General features: G+C 37.8%; 2 protein-coding genes across 5 annotated transcripts in view; one reads left to right on the forward strand and one right to left on the reverse strand.

Moving 5' to 3' along the window:
- Positions 1-7,968, forward strand: part of rb1 (retinoblastoma 1) — a 199,872-nt gene extending 191,904 nt beyond the window's left edge. For both annotated transcript variants that reach the window (XM_035432080.1, XM_035432081.1), the window contains 4 exons: positions 4,247-4,277; positions 4,392-4,540; positions 4,863-4,909; positions 5,908-7,968. In XM_035432080.1, coding sequence (XP_035287971.1) covers positions 4,247-4,277; positions 4,392-4,540; positions 4,863-4,909; positions 5,908-5,981 — 301 coding nt within the window. In that variant the 3' untranslated portion in view covers positions 5,982-7,968. The remainder of the gene's footprint in view (positions 1-4,246; positions 4,278-4,391; positions 4,541-4,862; positions 4,910-5,907) is intronic.
- A 3,033-nt stretch (positions 7,969-11,001) lies between these two features.
- The window catches only part of rtn2b (reticulon 2b), a 149,002-nt gene continuing 143,370 nt past the window's right edge, over positions 11,002-16,633 (reverse strand). For all 3 annotated transcript variants that reach the window (XM_035433575.1, XM_035433576.1, XM_035433573.1), the window contains exon 7: positions 11,002-11,861. In XM_035433575.1, the coding sequence (XP_035289466.1) occupies positions 11,771-11,861 (91 nt within the window). In that variant the 3' untranslated portion in view covers positions 11,002-11,770. The remainder of the gene's footprint in view (positions 11,862-16,633) is intronic.

A 16,633-nucleotide genomic window follows, 5' to 3' on the forward strand; every position in this document is an offset into this window, starting at 1 on the left:
CTGTCATCAATTCCAAATGAATAGCAATTGAAGTCACCCATAATAACAGTCTCACCTTTCTCACAAGGTTGTTTTTTTTGTTTCTAAAGAGCACTGAATTCACTACTGTCTGAAGCTGGCAGCCGGTAACACACGCCTACTGCTAGGCCCTCTTCATGTTCTCCTATGAGCTTAATCCAGATATCCTCATTAGGCATGAGCTGGTCAATTTCTGGAATTTCCTGCACATTAAAATTTTCTTTTACATAGAGAGCTACACCCCTACCTCTCTTACTGGATCTATCCTTCCTAATGATTTTCTACCTCTATTTTATATTCATCCCCATTCTCCTCCACAAGCCATGTTTCTGTAATCCCAATTCTGTCATAGCCCCCACTCTTCATAGCAGCCTCAAGTTCCAATTAATTTTTTTATACTACATTTAAACAATGAAATTTCAGATTATCACTTCTACACATCTTCTCCCATTCCCTCACCCCCCTCCATCCGAAGCCGCCCTTGCTAATTTTTTGCTTTAAAAAGATTTAATTTGTGTTCACTATATTATAGGTAGCCTTGACAGCTTCCATACGGGCAGTCTGCACCTCCCTCCTTTTCACACTCTGCCCTCCCTGCCCCCCAATTCCCCAGTTTTATTATTCCTGTGCTACCGTAAGCATGCACTGACCCAGTGCAGCAGTACCCCCCTCTGGTTCAGGTGCAACCCGTCATGCTTGGACATGTCACCGTTGTGTGATGTGCATGCGCTTTTCTGCGCTTGCGCCTTACTGTCACCCAACTATCTCTCCTTGCCTGCTCTGGATTCTCCCCCCTTCCCAGTTGTGGCGGGCACACCAGTTCCTTAAAGAACAAGCTACTCAGTTCCTGGAACTCTACCAATTCAGAGTTGTGGAGTCCAGCCACCTCAGGATCAAGATCTTGCTCTCGAGGTGCTCAACCAGTCAATGCTCAATGGTGGCAGACAAACACCTCCTGGAAATCGCTTTCCAGAAGCGCAATCATCCTGCAACCCTCACACAGCTTTAGCCACATTTTTACCCAATAACTATCACCCTATATCTCCCTCGTGAAAGTTACAGCTAAGATAGAGACACCAAGACCACAGGTAGATTAAAAGGTAAAAGGTAAATTTCCCCTGTCCCCTAACGGCAACAAAGATTTTCACCTCAGGAGCAAAACCATCTTACCTTACTTATGTTTTTTTTTAAAACTCAAACTAATATCAAATACACACTTTGAAAGCTCAATGCAATCTCATAAAAAAACTTTTCGAAACACCACCAGTGTTTTAAAAAATAATATTTAAAAATCTTCCTCATGAAGCATGTCTGGTTACATGACATTTGGAACATGAACTCTTTGCTCAACTGCCTAACTAAGTTGGAAAGATAAGGTTTCTGTTAGCTGAAAAAACACTGCTCCACTGAGGAATTGAAATTCATCATTGTAGACCATTTCTCTATGTAAAAAAACACGTAAAAATCTTGTGATGAAGTGTAAAGCTGGTCATCCACCGTATGCGTAGCGTAAGCAGCATGGCGCCGTGTGTCTACACAGGTTCCGTTTGTGTCGCACAAAGGCTTGTTTCAAGCTCTATATTCCTAGTAGCTCTCGCAATCTGCAGTGGGATTACATTGTGTATTTCATGTTTGTTCACAACTGCTGATTATGGGTAAGTGAATACTTGGTAAGAGACCTTTTTCAGTTTGTTAATTTGGTAATATTTTCTTAACTCATGTAAATAGCCTACGTGAGAAAGTTTGTGCTGAAGCTACCGCAACCTGATGAAACTGGATAGGGAAAAAGATTGCTTACTTCAAATCAAAAATATGTAAACGCTTTGTAGAATTACCGTAAGCTTAAATCGCAACGTAGCCTACATAATAATCAATCTCAAACTGTATTAATTTATTTGCTTGGTTAACAAGCATGCCAACTTTATGAAGAATATGTAATGATCATAATAATAATAATAAATAATCTGTAATCAACCATTGGGAATTCCTGTGTCGTCTTGTTATTCACGTTAAAACATTTAAATGATCAGATTTAGTAAAATCAGGTAATCATCAAAAAGATAGCATAACAGTTTAAACTTGAAGGGATATGAACACCACAACGGCATGAACACCGGAAGCTTTGAAGTACAAGTGCAATAAAGGCTTGCTTACAACTTAATTTATAAAATAGGTGCATCCGTGGCAAGACCACTAAATAATCTGATCTTTTAAAGCTCTGTGGATTATTTTATTTTTATTAACAAACCCTTTTTTGAAAGCAAGGCGAACAAAGACATCGGAGAAGTCAAATACGCTGAGCAATGGTTGGTTAGAACCTACCTAGAAAAACTACCTTCCAACACTTCAAGCTAACAAACGGCTGCTCAGTCTACATCGTTCAATAGGCTACGTCTTTCAGTGGTGTAATTTATCCAGCCCCCTCCGCAAAATAAGATAGCGAAACTATGTTTGCCTTTTTCCCAGGTTCCAGTTTTAATTTTTTTATGCCAGGACAATATAAAAACAAAAAGGCTTGTATTTTTTAGCTGCTTATAAAATATCTGGCGTTTATCTGGTTTTCTCTTGTTATCCACTACTGCAAGAGGGAACTAGGGACACACCCCCAGTAATATAGTAATAAGGATGAAATCTAAATCAGAGCATGTATAACTACCATTTTAGAGAATATTTCTGTGTATGAACAGGTCATCATGCCACGCGGAAAGCCGAAAAATAGAACGGAAGCGAAAAACTACGCTTCAGTTCATTTGTGTCGCACAAGTTTCGCATCCGGTTTGCGGCTGGTGTAGAGGACGTCGCCCACTGCCGTTGTAATAACAGAACTTCAACTACGGACGTAGTACGCGCGTCGTGCGCTCGCGGCCGCTACGCGTGCGGTGGGTGACCGGCTTAAGTGTGATTGACATGAAACTTGGTTCATACCATCTCTGGATGCTTCCCTTACTTCATTGGGAAGGAAATGTTTCTACATTCAGTGAGCATGGATATGGCTGATTGCAGCATCATGTTGCACTGCCTGCTTGGACCCCAGAATCGCTGCTTAGCAGCTATATTTATATTTGTGTTTTGTTATTTCTTAGCGTGTTTTCCATTTGCATTTGTGTTTTTGCATAATGTTGCGTTCCTTTGGATGTCTGAGCCACTATAGTATGCACCTCAAATCAAATCCACCTCCTCACAGGGTAGCTGTGGTAACAATTGCTCCAGTCAAGTGCCAAAGCATTCACTGCTGTATATAGCTAAGCTTTAATCTTTTGACTGTGTTACAACTCGGTCTAGGGACAGACCGTAACAGGGTGAATGATAAGAGAAATGGGTGTAAGGGAAAGTACTGCAGACAGATCAGGAACTTTGGTCCTTATCCGCCTATCCAAATCTAACTGTAAGCTGGCTTGTCTTCAAAAGGTACTGGGCATGGAGCGGCTTTGAACGCTGAACTTCAGACAGATAGCTCATAGCCTGAAACCAAATTTCCAAATAGCGTACCCCTAACAGAGTGTTGAATCTCCACCCAGAGTAGCTTCAGAAATAATAAAGGAAAAATAACAAAGCAAAATAACAAACTTGTGTCCCGATGGAAGGATTTTTAGTCCAGCTGGGAACACACCAACTAACCAGAGCACTAGATGGCACAACGTGAGTCGAGGTCAAGAACGAGTATACGGTCAAGCACAAAATCCAATCAGAAAATGAAGCAGAGGGGCTAGGCAGAATTGGAATCAAATAGTTGAGCGAATGGTCAGAAAAAATCACAGGGCAAACAAGGTAGAAGGGCTAAGGATTGGTGTCGAAGGGAACGAGTCAGTGGTCATACACAAGATCTAATCAGCAAACAAACCAGAAGGGCTAGACGGGAATCGGAATCAAACAAAAATAGCACCAGATACACAAAGTCAAACTAAGCAATCACTATACATAACACACAAAGCAAAAGAGTTTGAAGAGTTAGTCTCCACTTGTCGGTGGCAAGCGGCGGCTTTTTCGAGCAAGTAACCGGAGATAGAAACAGCCATTCAAATGACAAACCAAAACACACACGCAGCAGAGACACAAACTGTATGTAAACACAAACTTACAACAGGGGTTGTAACAGACTGTATTTTCTACATTGTACAGCTGTTTATACCAACTTATAAATCAGCTGATATTAAGTTTGTATCTTTGCATGGACAAGAAAAGTAACTGTGTGTGTGTGCACGTTCATATGCACACATCTCTTCCTTAGAATCCTGGTATCCATTGGTGAATCATTTGGGGTGAGTCATCAGTTTACGGCCTCAGTGTTGACAGTGACTTTCAACATTTATCTGATATTATGATGTTAGACACAATCCCCAGTTATTTCTATTATTTAATTTTTCACTTTACAGATAAGTTCATCAGATAAGTTCTCTAAGATCAATCAGATGGTGAGCAGCAGTGATTGGACCCTAAAGAGGGGTTACGATGGAGGTTCTGCCCCCAAGCCACTGAAGAGGCTGCGCTTTGACATGGATGGACAGGATGAAGCCGATGGAAGGTTGGCCATCTTGCCCTGAAACAGTCTTCAGTGTTTCGATTTGCTGACACATCATGAATATTAATTAAGGAATATTAATAAAGAAAGAGGCTTCTGGGTGGTTCAACCTTTAAGGCACTTGTCTAGTCACAGAAACAAAACATTTTCTGTACAAACAGTCCTCAGTACACAGACTCAGAAATGAAAATGAAAGCAATCCTTTTGATTGTCATACTGGGGTTTGACCCGACGAGGGGCAAGACCCACATCCATTTGGAAAACAAGTTTGTGAATAGAAATACGGAAACCAACATCTTTTATCCACGGTCCTTTTCTTTTACAGCAAACCCAGTGGAAAGTCTACTTTGATACAGAAACTGGCAGAAATGAGTAAGTACCTCATCTTTGTGGCCATCCATCTTTCTCCATGTATACTTTTTCACTGCCAAAAAGGGTTTAATGTGACACAGAACCAAAGTTTATCATTCTGATAATCCTTGGGTATGTCCATTAAATGGGGTGGTACTTGTTCCATATGTATGTCAAGTTCACTGGGTGTACAATTTATTTATACCAGTGGTTCTGAAGTTCAGTCTTGGGGGACCCCTGCGGATGCTGGTTTTCATTGCAGCCAATTGCTTGCTCATTTAAGGTTGTTGAACATGAGTGTTTCATACAGTTCTTTTATAATTATTTAATTAAATTTAAAACAGTTCAGGTTTGGCTCATTATCATTTGCTTTGTCTTTGAATTCTTCATTTTCTACCAAATGCTTAGTCTTAGTGACATTATGTCCACACTTTCACCAAATAGAAGCCCGTTGATTCATATGCATCTAATTTGATCAGTTACATTTTAACCTCTTCATGTAATTGTTTGTAATATAGCAGAGTTTGAACTTGGGAATTTTATTCTTCATAGCCTGCATTGACACAATGTGGTTTTAGAGGGAAATAAACCCTCAAAACATAAAAAGCGTGATTAAGAACATTTAACAGCTCATTGAAATTCTTGCAGTTGTGGTTGGAATGAAAACCAGCATATACAGGGGTCCCCCAGGCCTGAACTTGAGAACAACCCATTATTACTAAAAACAGTCAGTCTGGGAATGTTACATTTACATTACATTTAATCATTTAGCACTCTTAGCATTTTTTTAGTGCAAACATTAAGGTATAAAAAGAGTAGAGACAATTCCAAGTGGTCAATGTCAAAACCAATTGGCTAGTAGTAGTCTGTACATTAACCTACAATGTAACTTTCGGTACTATAGTAGGAGTGAGAATGTAATTATTTATGTAGCAAAAGGTTTGATGGTACATTTTTTAAAATGTTGAAGTCAAAGCTACACCTGATGGAAGTAAATGCTCTTTGTCTTCGGTGTTCAGCCTCCACTCGAACCCGGATACAGGAACAGAAGCTGAAGGAGGATGCAAACTCTGTGAAGAGGGAGGAGCCTTGAATGGTGACTGGCACGTAGGACTGTAGCTACACCTTGCCAAAACTGTAGAGCAAAAGCTCCCATTTGAAACGTGCGATTTTTAAAACAATTTATTTAGCCATGGTCTCACTAAATCTGTATGTAAACAGTACTCTGGCTAGTCTTTAAAATGCAAAAAAAAAACAAACAAAAAAAACGCATCTTTATGCATTCTGTAATAATTAGTAATGTCTACATTTGCCTTGTTTTTATTTTAATTATTTGTTTTATGAATTCTTAAATTCTGTAATTAAAATGTTTTTAAAATGTTAATTAGTAAATAATGAAGATGGCCTCAAGGTTTAAGTGGGGGGCCAAACCAGCTACACAATGTAATATTTCCCCCCTATGTTTTTTTAGAATTTGTATTATATATATATATATATATGTATATATATATATATATATATATAAAACCCTACTGCAAGAAAAACATGACCATGAACTGGGATCACATCCCACCATAGCATAACTTTGGGAACATAAGTAGTGGTGCCATTGCAAATATAACCAGAATCAATGAGATACTGCTGAGCTGAAATTAAGTGTCCTTTTTTTATGGCCATATTTCACTCAAAAAAAAAAAAAAAAAAAAAAGTGACTGTAGTGACTACCAATACCAATGGTGTGACTAATGACAAAAGTCTGTAATTTCAAGTACATAATATCACCCTTTTGAATATAATTCTCACTTCACACTTGATGATGATTACATCTGTCATATTCATGCCATTTATGATTTCAGTGAAAAAAAAGGCAAACATTTTTCTGTAAAAAAAGGCCCAGGTTATAGTACCCTGTAAAACACCCAAGGGAAACCACTACAGGAACATTCAATGCCTTGAGTGTGGTCCCCTAATGATGCTGGTCCTGCTGTAAAACTGGTATTTAAGTCTTGGAAATCAGGTCACAAATGTTGTGGACAAAGGGACAGAGCTAAAGTGACCATCAGTTCACTTAAAAATGTTAAGTTTTTCTCCAATCTGTGCGTTGATCTTTTTCACTACCTTTTGTAGAAAGGCCATTTCTTTTTAAGGACACTACTGAAATATAAATGTGGCGAAGTTCTCTACAAAATATGGGCAGTTGGCTTTCATTTAGGCATCCTAGCACACACGTGTCCTGTCTCACATGTCTGCACAGGCCTCATGTCTCAGGCTGGTGCAGAGCAGAGCCAGTATTATTGCATTTGCTATTGAGCCATATTGTCTGCTAGACTAAGAGATTGGATGAGAAACTACTGAGTAGACCCTGTCAGTCATCTGACAATATTTATTTTTCTTTGGGCAAAAGAATGAATGATATTAGTACACTTATTAATACCCTTCCATTTTATTGGTACAAGCGGTGTGATTTGAACACAACCCCTTTCTGTATGTCTTTTTTTGTGGAGGGCATTAGAAATAATTCACTTATAATCATCTCTTGTCTGTGTATGAGTCTCTTTCTTTGACTTCCATTTATGAGCAAGGACTGCTTTATGGTACCACAGTACACGTTTCACATGATGTGAAATATGCTTATTTTTATTTTTTAAATGTTATATATGTATACATTGGCCACAAGTTTAACAAAAAAAATAAATTCTGATTTCAATTTGATTCCATTTTAAAATTGATCACATTTTTATCTGCTGGATGTTTGGAAGACTAACATTTAGAATTTTGTGAATTCCAGAATTCTTTTGTGCAACATTTTAATTTGACTGCTTATCAAATAATTCCAAGTTATTTTAAGTGTTAAAAATGTACTACCTGTTCCATAGTTAGAAACTGACATAAGAAATGTAGTGCTATGGTAATATGGCATTTTTTTGGCTAACAAGTTTTTTAAAATCGATGAGTGGTCTTTACAGTAGAGAAAGTAGAAGGACGGTATAGGACATGCATTTGGTGTTAATTTGGTGATTTACACTTGTATTGGTTAATAGCTACTGTTGTGGGTACAATAAATGAAATGTTTAACATTTTGACTGTGACCTGTTTATTTTTTTTTATTAAATCGTCTTGACCATGTCTACATGTCTAAATACATTGAGTTGCTACCACGTGATTGGCTGATTAGATATTTACGTTAACTGGTGCATTTTGCAGTTTAACAGGTTTACCTAATAAATTGGCCGGTGAGTGTATATATAAAAGGGTATAGAACTGGTAAAATTTGGTTTCCACTGCACACTTGATTAGGAACTGGCCAACAAGTTGGGCACTGTGCTGTCGCAGTAAAAAAGGCCAACAGGATGCTGGGATATATAGCCAAAAGTATTGAGTATAAATCCAAGGAAGTTATACTTATCTTATACAATACATTTGTTAGACCACACTTGGAGTATTGTGAGCAGTTCTGGGGACCGTACTACAAAAAAGATATAGAGGCTCTGGAAAAAGTTCAAAGAAGAGCAACAAAATTGATTCCTGGTATGAAAGATAAATGCAATGAGGAAAGACTTAAGATGCTTAACCTCTTCAAGCTTAGTAAAAGGAGACTCAGGGGTGATTTGATTGAGGCTTTCAAATTCATAAAGGGGATCAACGAAGTGAACCACAAGATTCTTCAGGTTGATTCCATTCAGACATTAGGAAGAATTTTTTCACACACAGTGTGGAATAGCCTGCCAGGTCATGTAGTAGAGGCAGACACTGGGGATTTTCAAGACTAGGCTTGATACAGTGTAGATGCTATCTAGTCTGTAGGTAATCAGAGCACTAATTTAGTTAGGAAAATGGCAAGCATCGTTGGGCTGAATGGTCTGTTCTCGTCATATTATATTATGTTATGTTAACAAATGGCGTAAAGCCAAAAATCAAGATTGCCTGAAAAGTGTTTCTTTACTCTTCCTTATTGATCTGCCTACATAGACAAAATAAGTGTATTGACAACATGATAAAATCACAACTCATTTAATCCCATAGACGTAATGTTTTAGGAAATAAATGTTAAAAAAAAATTACCTTCCTAATTAGCTGCTGGTTTAAACATCCAGGCATGGTATGCTCTTTAGAACCAAAAGCATTTTACCCCATTAATACTGAAAATATAAAAGATGTACGTAGTTATTTTTCTATATAACTTCTGCATATGCTTCGCATTTGTCAAATCAGACAATGTTATCGTTTCTTTAAATTGTACAAGAACTGTTTGTGATCACCTCAAACTTGATGTGCTATGTTGTAGCTGACAAATGTATGCTGTCTGTAGCGTGATTTTCACGGAAACCATCAGTCAGGGGCATCATGCAAGCCAAAATTCTGGGGGGTCACAAAGAGCGGGGGCATGGGGGTCCTTCCCCTGAAAAAAACAAAATAATGAGACAATTTTCTGCAATTTGACATGTATATTCAAAGACTTTGGGGGATTATTTTAAAACGTCACTACGTTAAAACGTTTTTGTAGCTCAGTAATCTCCCACTTTATATTAGGGTAAATACTGTATATTTATTTGGAGATTTTTATGTCAATTATTTGTGCTGTTGGTTATTGAAAATGACACACTTATTCACTCACTTCTACACTAGCTTCTACACTGCTGCCACTTTTCTTGAAAAAGAGCTAAATCTTGTCTGCTTCACCCATACATTCAAAAGGGCCATACATTCACATAAAAAACTATATCCACAATGCAAATTAATTTAGAGAACATAGATAATAACCTCCTGACTGGGGACAGGGCTAGGGCTTTCTGTCATTTTGAAAAATGACAAGATTTTCCTCTGCATCTTGACCTGGAGATATCAAATGGAATTCAGTGTTTTGTTAACTATAACCTGTGATGGTGGTAAAGACTAGCAGCTCACTGCCATAAGATTCACACAGCTCTCCTTTACTAATATTAAATAGGTTGCTATGCTATCACAAGTCACAACTAGCTAGCGAGCCAGAAGGCTAAACAACCGGATAGAGGGTAGCTACTAACTTTAGCTGGTACTAGCCAACTATCTTGCAAAACAAACTATGCCTATATTTCTCAAATGCAATTAAGTGTGTATAACTAATTGCATTTCATTTTCACACGTTTGAAAAAGGGATTGATGCTCTACTAACCACTTCAGCAACACACCGTTAAGCTGTAGCCTACATCTCCTCCAACATTGATGTGCAACAGAGTGCTGTGTGTGTGCGTAACTGCTGTTGCGAACCGATTTCATCCAGCAACTTTTGGAAGAAACCAATACCATAGGGAATGGGGGTGTGTGACTTTGAGGTATGATCTGTGACATAACTGTGACATTTTTGACTCATAATATACAATGATCATAACTACAGATTATAAAAAATAACAGTAATAAAATAAAATAAAAATATTAAAAATCCAGATATCAAAAATCTGGTGGGGCATGTCCCCCCCTGAGCTTGAATGGGCATGAGTAATTGAATCTGATCTGCCATCAGTAATTGAAAATTACTTGCATTAATTATTAGGGTTACAAGACGAAAAAATAATTATTTTTATTTTTTCGTCTTGTAACCCCTCCCACCCGCCCAAAGGGATCACAGCTTCTCCACCCTAGCTCCCCAGTGGTGGAACGAACTCCCCGTCCCTCTCCGAACCTCCCCCTCACTATCCATCTTCCGCCGTGGCCTGAAGACTCATCTCTTCAGACTATACCTAGAATAACCACCACCATGCTGTGTATATATATATATTTAAAAAAAAAAAAAAAAAACCCTTTTTCCTGTCACTTGTTACATGTTGCCCCATCCCTGCACTTCTTGGTAAATTGTATTTGTCCTAATACTGTAGCTTATTCTTCTGCCTAGTTTGGCTTTGCAGATGTTAGACCTGGATAGTGTTCATTGTTCTCGGTTAGAAATAGCTGTACAAAATAAGTAATTGTACCTTACTGAACCCGTGTTCAGCAGTTGTCTACGATCATGAAAATGCACTTCTTGTACGTCGCTTTGGATAAAAGCGTCTGCCAAATGAATGTAATGTAATGTAAATTGAAAAAAAATTATTTTATGTAGAAAAATACTGTAGGTTAAAAAGCACCAAAGCAACAGGTTACATTACAATGGCACTTTTGTATTTTATTTTATCCAATAATTTAACATTTATTACGAGGGAAACAAATGTTTTTGTGTACATAATTCAACTATTCAATCTCAATCATGCAAGTCGCAACATTTGAATGGGACCGCTGCTTTTTGACTCATCTATTCCATCAGGGTTTAGTGGGTTGATACAGCTTGAAGCACCAGTACAGTAAAAGTCCCCTCCATTGAGTCAAGGGGCAATTAATTGCTTAATTAAGAGCAAGATATTTTGAAAGGTATCATCATATAGGGGTATCAGCCCTACATATATTTATAAATATTATACAATATTAAATTGTACCTGAATACATTTTGTCTGGATTGAAAATAAAAAGCACAACAGCAAAACAAGGCAGGATCATTACCAGCACGAACGTTGTGACAGATTTTACACAACAAACCAGATACTCAGCTCTGTGTTTTTAACATTAAATGGAGCTGAATCACTCCAGTTTGACTTTACTTATATAAATTAATTATGGGGCATGGTGAAATACAATAATGTGGTTCTGTACTGTAAAATAACACCAGAAACACCAATCCCAACCATCTGTAGCTAAGAAACAGAGGACAGTTAATTCAGGAGCTTTACCAGTCCCCTTGGAGATTTCAGACTGGTATTGGTATACAACAAACTAACCTTACTAAGCAACTAAGAGAATTTTACATGCAACACTTTTTACTCTAGCTCTTAAAACCTTTACATAACATTCCTCCACCCATTCTTCTTCTCTTATCTATTTTGTCTTGGCTTTCGTTTTGGATCCTGGAGTAGATGTGGGAGCTGGCACAGGAGGAGATTTGGTCCTTTGAACCAAATAGCAAATTCTGAGGAAGAAACAGAAAAAAAGAAGATGGAATATGCAGAACAAATCTTTTCACAATGATTTTCATTTGGTAAGTTATGTTGGTTATTTTCTTTTTGTTGTTATGTTGCAAACTCTTACAGACCTGCAGGTGTTTTAACATTTTATTAGCATATAAATTAAGTATTTAAAGGGTCCAAGTTTGACATCAAAACAACAAAGCAATGCAGTGATATGGCTCACTTCTTACTTGGCACCTTGACCTTCAAATTAGTTTGTTTACAGCAGCCCTATTGTTTGACCTAGCAACTATCTTTTTCATAAGTTTTGGTCATGGTACTCTCAAGATTATGGTTTCCAAATTTTGTGGTGATCCACAAACCTGGTGTAGGAAAGAGGGGTACATGTTTATGGGGCACTGGAACTCCTTCTGGGACAGAGGTGACCTGTACAAGCATAACGGGTTGCACCTGAACTGGAGGTGTACTGCCGCGCTGGGCCAGCATATGCTTAACGATTATTTAAACTGGAGACATGGGGGACTGGTAAGTCAGAGTGATCATGGTAGGGACAACCTGGATGGAAGCTGTCAGGGCTTCCTATAATAGTGTGAATCCTAATTAAGTTTTTTGAAAGCAAAGTTGTAGAAAATTTGGGACAGCGGGGGGTAAGGGAACAGGAGAGGATGTGTAGAATTAATAATCTGAAATTTCTTTGTTTAAATGCTAGAAAAGTATTAAAAAAATACATTTTTGGAACTTGAAGCTGCTATGAATAGTGGGGGCTAGCCAATAGTTGGGATTACAGAGACTTGGCTTGGGGAGAAGAATGGGGGGGGGGGGGTACAAACTCATTAGGAAGGATAGGTCCAGTAAGAGTGGGAGTAGCTCTCTATGTAAATTTGAATGTCCAAAAAATTCCATAAATTGGCCAGCTCATGCCTAGTGATAATATCTGGATAAAGCTCATAGGGGATCATAAAAAGAGCCATACAGTAGGCGTGTGTTCCCAGCCGCCATTTTCAGACAGTAGTGTGCACTCAATGCTATGTGGAAACATAAAACAAGCTTGTCATGAATGTGAGACTATTATTAGAGATGATTTCAAATATTTTTAAGTAGTATGTTATTAATTGGGAATTGATGACAGGACAAGGAAAAGGTGAGGAAGAATTTTTAGATGTTATAAACGACCTCTTTTGGCACAGTATGTAAATTAACCTACAAGAGGGAAATCAATTCTGTATCTGGTGCTATGTAATGATCCAAACAGAATTTGTAGCATTGATGTATTATGGAAAATTAACAAGGGCTCCTCTGCGGCCAGAATAAAATGATTAAAATGATTAAATAAATAAATAAGTAAATAAATAAATAAATACATTGTATAAGATATATTAAAATGACAGCACTGAGAGTAATAAGGCTGAATATTGTAATATATGTGGTAAGGTTAAAAAAGAACTATGGGAAGCCAAGAGGCTCTTTAGGCCCAAGATGCAAAATTTTTCTTTCAATATGATAGTAGGAAAAGGATAGTCAAAGAGGATATCAGGTACATCAGGAATGAAGAAGGAGCATTGCTCTCTAAGAATAAAGATATTGCTGATGCATTAAATAGTTATTTTGTTGAGAGTTTTACTAGAGAAGAGGTTACTCAGGCCCTGTTCAGACCTGGCATTAAAATGCATCTTGGGTGATCCGATCACAAGTAGACAGCTCTAACTACAGGTGTGAATGCACGTAAGAGGCATTTAGGACGCATTGAGATTGGATCACTCAGACCACATTCGAAGGTGGTCTGGGTCGCATATGGCCACATCCTTTTAGCAGTGTGTACACGAATGCGTCCTGGGCCACATTGAAGGACCGCCTAGTCAACTGACATCAAAAAGTGTGAGACAAGAAGAAGAAGCCACACTGAATAACAAAATAAACAAGACAAAGTTTTTAAAAAATGATACCATGTCATTCTACAGTCAAAATCTGGGACCAAATATTGAATAAATATACAACCTTAACATTGGTTTTATGCATAGCATTTTGAGACTGAGCGGTCATATATTGTCTTGGGTTGCGTTTCCCAGTTTCGATGTACCTTAATGTTTTACGAAAGTTTCTAAGGTATACCTTTAAAAGGGAAACCGCTTTTTTACGAGTGTTTCCCAGACTATACCTTAACAGTTCCCTTAAGGGACACTTCCAAAGGTACGTCGTAAGTTGGAGCTGGCCTTCACTGTGCTGCTGAAAAGTTTATCAATCGATGCCAAGCGAATCACTTGTCTCACTTGTAAAGGCTTATGAATGACATTTTAATATAACAAGTGTTGTCATAATCATTTTACATAAATCTAATATTGCAGAAGAGGAAGCTATGCCTACTAAAGATCATCTGCTAATCTCTTTAAGAGTCAAGACGAGACCTTGTGATAGTTTCAATAAATACGTAGCCTACATATAGGCTACAAAAGATAAAATAAAGAGCATCAATCGGGACATATAAGCTATAGTCTCGGACTTCTTGGAAGCCCAGGAAAAAGGATATAGGCTACTTATGGGTGAATCATTTTGTTCTTATTGAAACAAAGGTCCAATGTTCATTTGTTTTTGTCACACAATATAGGGGCAACTGTAGCAGCATATCCACTGATTCCCGTGGACTTTTCTCTGCAGTGCAAAAATGATCATAGATGAAAGGCAAAAGCGCGTCTGTGGAAATTGACCATGATTAATTCTATACCGGATATGCCTTATGAATAGGCCTACCTGTTAAATTGATATTTTCATCCACCTTGATTTGCTGTTGGATAATCTTAAGTTTAACCAAGAATATCATTATATTCATTATATTTGGCGCCGCAGATGGCTGCCTCGGTGTGTTGACCAAAGCAAATTCCTCGTATGTGTAAATGTACTTGGCAATAAATTCGATTCTGATTCTGATTCTGATTCTGATTATTGGGCTGTTTACCGAAAATCGTAAAACAACATGGTAAGAAAGAAATGTTCGGTAATGTTGATATTTACCCAGTGCTATTTTGTTATATATAGGAGGTGCGAACTAAAGGAAGGGGATGTAGCTCATTTGGCTATGTTTGTTCATTATGAGCCACCGTACCTGTATGTGTTTATGGCTAGGCCAATCAGTTCCCTCTAGTTCGGTCATGCAAGTAGACTCACTCAACGTCGGCTTTGCTCACACGGGTTTTATATTCTTAACTCTCTGGGGTCTAAGGGTAAAATGAGGCACACTGGTAATTGTGCGATGCTCTGACATTTGTGTAAATTTCATCAACTTTATATACAGTGATTCCAAAGTGTTTCATATCTTTGTTTTCAGCACAGACTCAGCTACAATAATATGGCAGCAGTAAGTAGGTCATAATCATGTGTGGATTGTAAACTGCTCTAAAAACACAAACTGTAAACAGTAGTTTTGAACATGCACAGGAATGTTGTAATAAAGCACACTGAACAATTGTGAATAAGACTTTTGGTCACTGAAATGTGTTCATCAAGGTCTTGGGTATCAAAAGATGACAAAATATTTTAGCAAATCCAATGAGAAATATAAAATACACTGCTAAAAGTTAGTGTTGTGACTACTATTTTTCAACATCAGGTGAGAATGGGAGGGCAAATGGCCTTTCTGTAATGAATATGCATTGGGTAGGACGACCTGCCAGCTAAGTAGGCTATTCACACCTGGCCGCATGCCTCCCCACCACTAAGACAAAGACTCAGTGAGCCATTTAGAAGACAGAAACAAAGACATCTTTTGATTTTCAGAACCTTTATTGAAGCAAACTATACGCATGGAAGATGAGATGAGACTGGTGTACTCTTGCAATGCTTGCGTGGCCTCTTAGCTAGTGAACTAGGCCGTGTTTCCTGATCAGCATCTCTGTAAATATGATAAAAACAAAATTGTTAGAAAATGTGACATCAAATCAAACTTTATTTATATAGCACATTTCCTTCAACAGGTGAAAATTAAATGTGCTTTACAAAAAAGGGGCAAACCACTAACTAATGAAAACAAAACCAAACAAACACAACCAGATGCAGAGAGGTAGCCTATAATTTTGAGAAGCAATGGTTAGAATCGTTTGTAGTGTGGGAATTTACAAGCGCGCATATTAGTGAATATTCCTACAAACACACAGAGAATGTAATACAGCACACATTTACAAATAATGCAAGCTATCAATGAAACAACATTAGCCAAACTAAATAAACTAAAACTAAACTAAATCAACTAAAATTGATATTCCAGCTCAACTACACGCAACTCATCAATAACAATGCCTCAATCTGAAGTAGGCTAGGTCTGTTTAGCTAAGTGGTTATTATATTGCTATTTCCCGAATTTACTTACAGTATGCTAATATCGATTGTGCGAGGACATCAGTATTAGAATCTTAGCCACGCCACGAGCTATTTATTACCAATATGATCGAAAAACATAGTCTACCTGATACTTCTAACACAACCAGACGCAGAGAGCCTAGCCTATAATTTTGAGATGCAATAGTTTGAATCGTTCGTAGTGTGGGAATTTACAAACGCGCATATTGCTAGATATTCCTACAAACACACAGATACGTTGCAATACAATACACATATTTACCAATATGATCATAAAAAATATACTTACGTATGAAGTTAATCCTCAGCTGGATCAGTTCGCTGTTTGAAATGACACCGCTGTTCATCAGTGTCGGCTTCCGGACGGACCATTTTCCAAAATTAAACGAAATGTTCACCTCAAAAGAAGTGAATTAGGTGACACTTT

The sequence above is a fragment of the Anguilla anguilla genome, chromosome 9 (genome assembly GCF_013347855.1).
Source record: "Anguilla anguilla isolate fAngAng1 chromosome 9, fAngAng1.pri, whole genome shotgun sequence".
Classification (NCBI taxonomy): domain Eukaryota; kingdom Metazoa; phylum Chordata; class Actinopteri; order Anguilliformes; family Anguillidae; genus Anguilla; species Anguilla anguilla.